At 15.8% G+C, this 5,101-nt stretch overlaps 1 protein-coding gene across 1 annotated transcript; it reads right to left on the bottom strand.

Moving 5' to 3' along the window:
* Positions 1-1,164: 1,164 nt before the first annotated feature.
* Positions 1,165-2,730, bottom strand: PGAL8A_00432800 (long chain fatty acid elongation enzyme, putative; the record flags this gene model as incomplete). The annotated part of the gene is made up of 1 exon (XM_028673060.1): positions 1,165-2,730. The coding sequence occupies one exon, from the start codon at positions 2,728-2,730 to the stop codon at positions 1,165-1,167; it is 1,566 nt and encodes a 521-aa protein (XP_028529551.1).
* Positions 2,731-5,101: the final 2,371 nt, after the last annotated feature.

The raw sequence follows: 5,101 nt of genomic DNA, 5'->3' as shown, positions 1-5,101 counted from the left end.
GAAAAAAAAAAAAAAAAAAAAAAAAAAAAACTTGTGGATGAAAAAGTTATTGATAGATTATTTACATAAAAAATTATTTATAAAAAATTTATATTTTATATTTGCTGTATATATATATAAGTATTCCATTACACATCATTATATTCTCCTATTTTTTTACTTTTTTCTTATTAATGTTTTATTTTGTTTACGCTTTTATTTTAAACTTTTTTGTTTTTTTCTTTTGATAAATTGTATTTTAAGAGAAATTTAAAATAAATTCTTCGATAATTTAGCTTCAATTTTTTTTATTTATTGAAACTCCAATATTAAATTAAATTAATGTTTTTTATCATTTTATGTGATTTCTTCTACAATTCATAAGTTTTTGTTAAATTTTTTGAAAATAAAAATTAAAAAATTTCTGCTTAAATAATTATTAAAAAAAAAATACATTTTTTATAAAAAAGTAAAAATATAAGAAAATTAAAAAAATAAAAAAATTAGGTAGTTAAAATTATAAAATAAACATTGTCCTTGCAATTACGTTTATATGTGTAAATTGAAAAAAAAAAATTTTTTTGAAATAGGTAAATATATGTAAAACATTTTAATTTATAATTTCACTGAGTAATTTATAAATAAAAAAAAAATATATATATACATATATATATATCTCAAAATATGTAAAAAATATATAAAACATTAATTTTAATAATTAGACAAGGAATATTATATGGAAGTAATAAATTTTACTGAAAATAAAGATACTAATGGAGTTATCATAAAGAATTTAATTGACATTATAAATTTAGCAATAAATTAAAATAAAATATAAAAAGAAAAAAGTTGTATATATTTACATAAATAATATATATCTATGTTTAAAAAAATAATCTCTATTAATATATTTTTTTTACTTTAAATATTTTATTTAAAATAAATGAAAACATATCAAATACATTAAAAAAAATAGTATAACAAATTAAAATTAAAATTTTTTTTTTTTTTTTTTTGGTTTTATTTTATTTTACTATATTTTACTTTTTTTTCTGTAATTCTTCTTTTAGTAAATTCTATATATATATTAATCAAACAGTTCCTTTATAAAAGAAAATTAATGTAACTATTATTATTAATACATTAACAAGTTTTACGTATATTATTAGTAAAATTTAGTAGAAATTAATGAAATTTTAGTTTTTGAGTTTTATTAAATATTTTTGTTGAATAAAGTTCAATTAGCCACCTTAAAGCTCCATGTACACATAATCCCAATAATGCATCATTGTAAACTTTTAAGCCATAATATATTGGTAATATTAAACAAACAATATAAAATAGATAATTTTGAATTATTTGTTTTGTTATACATAGAAGGTTAAAATTGTCATTAATATTTGATTGATCTGTTTTCATATTTTCTAAATTTACGGAAATATTTTCAATTGGGGATTTCCATATTATATATGATATTATAGATGAACTGTAAATGTCTTTTACTGATGTGTAAAAAGTATATAATGGTTTTTTTTTTTTTTTCAAATCATCTTTTGTTAGTGGTTTATCAGAAGAAGTATCATTCAGTTCATTATTATTTACTCTTTTATTAGGAGTGTCTGTGATTGAATCATTCGCAATTTTTTTAATTTTTTCTGAATATAAATTAACAAAAAGAAATATATTATCATGAGCATAAGTAGCCAAACCGTTAAAACATAATAAACAAGTTTTAATCATATTAATAGTAATTTTTTTTAAAAGAGCCATATTTGAATAATATTTTTTTTTGTATTTATTGAAGAGATCTGTTTCCTCAATTAAATTTTTTTCTGATATTTTATTTTTTATATTTTGATAATAATGCTTATTAATATAGAAAGAAAAATTTAATAAGGTCAAAGTGAAAACGCATCCAACTGATACTTCAAGAAATAATCTCAAAATATCTTTGCTCTTACATATCATAATAAATCCAATAATTCCTAATATATGAATACTTATTAGATAGGTGGCAACATTACTTTTTATATTTCTATAATAACTATTAAAATAAAAATTTAAAAACAAAAATGCGTAAGTTAAATATAAAGTAAAGCTTGCAATGGCATTATTTACATAAACTTGATTATCCACGTGTTTTATAGCATAATATGATATAAAAATTCCTACAAACATTTGAAATATTTGTAAACACGTAATAAACTTTCTCATTTTAATAACGATTTTTGGTAAAATATATATAAAACCAAAATAAAAATACATAATCGAGTGAACAATCAAATTAAAAAAAACAAAATAGTGTGCATGGGAAACTAACTCTTTTTGTGAATATAAGCAATAAATAACAACACTAAAATGGTGGTAGCTATGTAAAAATGTTAATTTTTTTTTTTTTAAAATTAAAAATAATGTATCTCCATATTCCACAAATTTTGTTAACGTAAATATACATATAACTGCTCTTGTTTCTGGGCTATATTCAGTTTCTTCAATAATTAAAGATTTTAAAATATTTTTATCATAAATTATTATAAGTAAAGCACCAATAAAGGATAAAAAAGATAAGCTTAAATTCCATATAATTTTATAAACTTTTGCTTCTATTTCTTTTCTTTTTTTCATAAATCTTTGCAATATAAATATTGAAGGAATATATAAGAATGATATTAGTAAAATTAACTTCTCATATTTTAAAGCAAGTTCTCTTCCCTTTTTAGGTGTCCAGTACTGTTCATTTACAATACTCATTTTATTATCTTATTTTTATTTTTAAATATTTATTTATTCGTTAAAAACTTTTTTTTTTTTTTTTTTTTTAATAAATATAAAATATATGCTTAAATACTTGTATTCATATATTATGTAAAATGTTTATGTATTCATTTATTATTAAACCCATGAAAATTTGATATCCTTAAATTAGAATATTAAATGAGATTATTATATTTTTGGTGTGCGAATATAATATATACAATGTACATATATTCTGTTATTTCTTGAATTTTTAATTTTAAACATGCAACAAATTTCAGAATTTATATTATTGAAATGTTTCTATTATTTTATTTATTTAACAATATATATATATATATGTAAATAAATTAAATGATTTTTTTAGTTTTCTTTTTTATAAAATAGGAAAGTTACTTATGATATTTATATTTTATATAATTTATTTAGATTAAAAAATCTATTAAATCTTTAATAAATCTTTATTCCTTTGAAACTTTTCAGAAAAAACATTTATAATTAAAAAAATCTATGAATATAAATGATCAAAAATTTTTTACATTTTAAAAATAAATAAATATTAAAAATTTATTCACATTCAATATTTCTTTTCAAATGTAAAAACCTATCATTGAAATTTTATAAGCTATTCGAATTAATAAAACTCTCTTTACAATCGAATATATTATGTTATTTTTATAGTTTTCTGAATTTTTTTTTTTTTTGAAATTTTTATTTTTTTTATAAAAATTATGTATATTTTTCCAACATAAATTATCTTTAAAATGATATTTTTTATAATTTTTACAATTTTTATCAATTTTCGATAGGATATCAAAAAAAAAAAAAAAAAAAATATATTAAATATAAATATAAGGTAATATCATTCTATTTTTTTCTTACATTAATTTTTATCTAAAAAAGTATACATAAAAAGTTACACTAAAAAAAAAAAAAAAAAAAAAAAAAAAAAAGATATAAAAACAATGTTATTCTTAAAGTTATATTAGGAGAAATTAAAAAGAAATTGCAATAGCTTATTTTGTATAAAAGATAATTGTAAAATATTGTGTATTTTTTTAGGAAATATAAATAAGCATCTAAACATAACGATTTTATTTTCCTATTATTTCCTACTTTTTTTTTTTTTAAAACATATTTATAGTATTTAGTAATAATTATGCAAAAATTTTAAAAGTTCACTTTGCGTAAAAAGTATGTGAATTCATATTTACTTTAAAAAATAAAAACAATTATATTGGAAATATTGAACAATACTAGAATATAATTCTTTGAACAAGATATTAAATAATAAATTGTTCTAATATTTAAGGTATATCTTTCTTTATATATACAGAATTTCATAAAAAAAGAAATAATTTATAATAATTAATAACATAAAAATATAAAAAAAAAAATTTAGTATTTACATAAAAGATTCATTATTTTCCAATAATTTCAAATTAAAAAAAATTATTTATAAAAATATCAATATATTTCTTATGAAATAACTTTAGACAAATAAAAAAAAAAGTAATAATTAAAAAAAAAAAAAAAAAAAAAATATTCTTTTTATATAAAATAAACTTTTATTATAAAATGAAGTGCTTATATACAATTTCTTCACAAATGTGTCTTTTTTTTTTTTTTTTTTTCACAATTAGCATTTTTGAATCAGTAACTGAAAAAAAATTATATAAGTTTTATATTTAAAATAATTAACAAAAAATATAACTATTTTTGAATGGAAATTATTGTATTTTTGTTTCTCTTTGTACTTTTATTTATGCGTTATTTTTAATATTACTACAAAAATAATTTTTTTAATTTTTTTTTAAACCATATTTTTTTTTAGAAGTAAACAATTTTTATCTTAATTTATATAATTTATACTTGTGCATATGTGTATTAAGATTTTTTTCTTTATCATGCTAAAAAAAAAAAATAAAAACTAAAAACTAAAAATATTAAGTAATATGAAATTATGTTAATTGTTCCTAAAAAGAATAATTATCTTTTTTTTTTTTTTTTTTTTTATATATATATATATATTTTCCTTTTTTATTAAAATAAAATAGTTTTCAAAAAAAAAGAAATAATAGCATAAAATTTTTGTTTTTCTCTTGTATTTTTTAAACAGTCAGTTAAACAAAAAATATAATTATTTAACTTTTTTTTTTATATCGTACATAGTTTTAACATTAAAACACACTTGAACAAATCTTTATAATAAATTTGTTAATACATTAAATTTTTGTATATTTGTACCATAATATTTTTATTAAATTCTTTATTTTTTTTTTTTTTTATAATGTATTGCTTTGTTTAGTATATTTTACATATATTTCTTTTTTTCATATTTAAAGAGATAAATATTATTTTATTTTTT

The sequence above is a fragment of the Plasmodium gallinaceum genome (assembly GCF_900005855.1).
Source record: "Plasmodium gallinaceum strain 8A genome assembly, contig: PGAL8A_v1_119, whole genome shotgun sequence".
Taxonomy (NCBI): domain Eukaryota; phylum Apicomplexa; class Aconoidasida; order Haemosporida; family Plasmodiidae; genus Plasmodium; species Plasmodium gallinaceum.
This window is presented reverse-complemented; position numbering and strand designations above follow the sequence as displayed.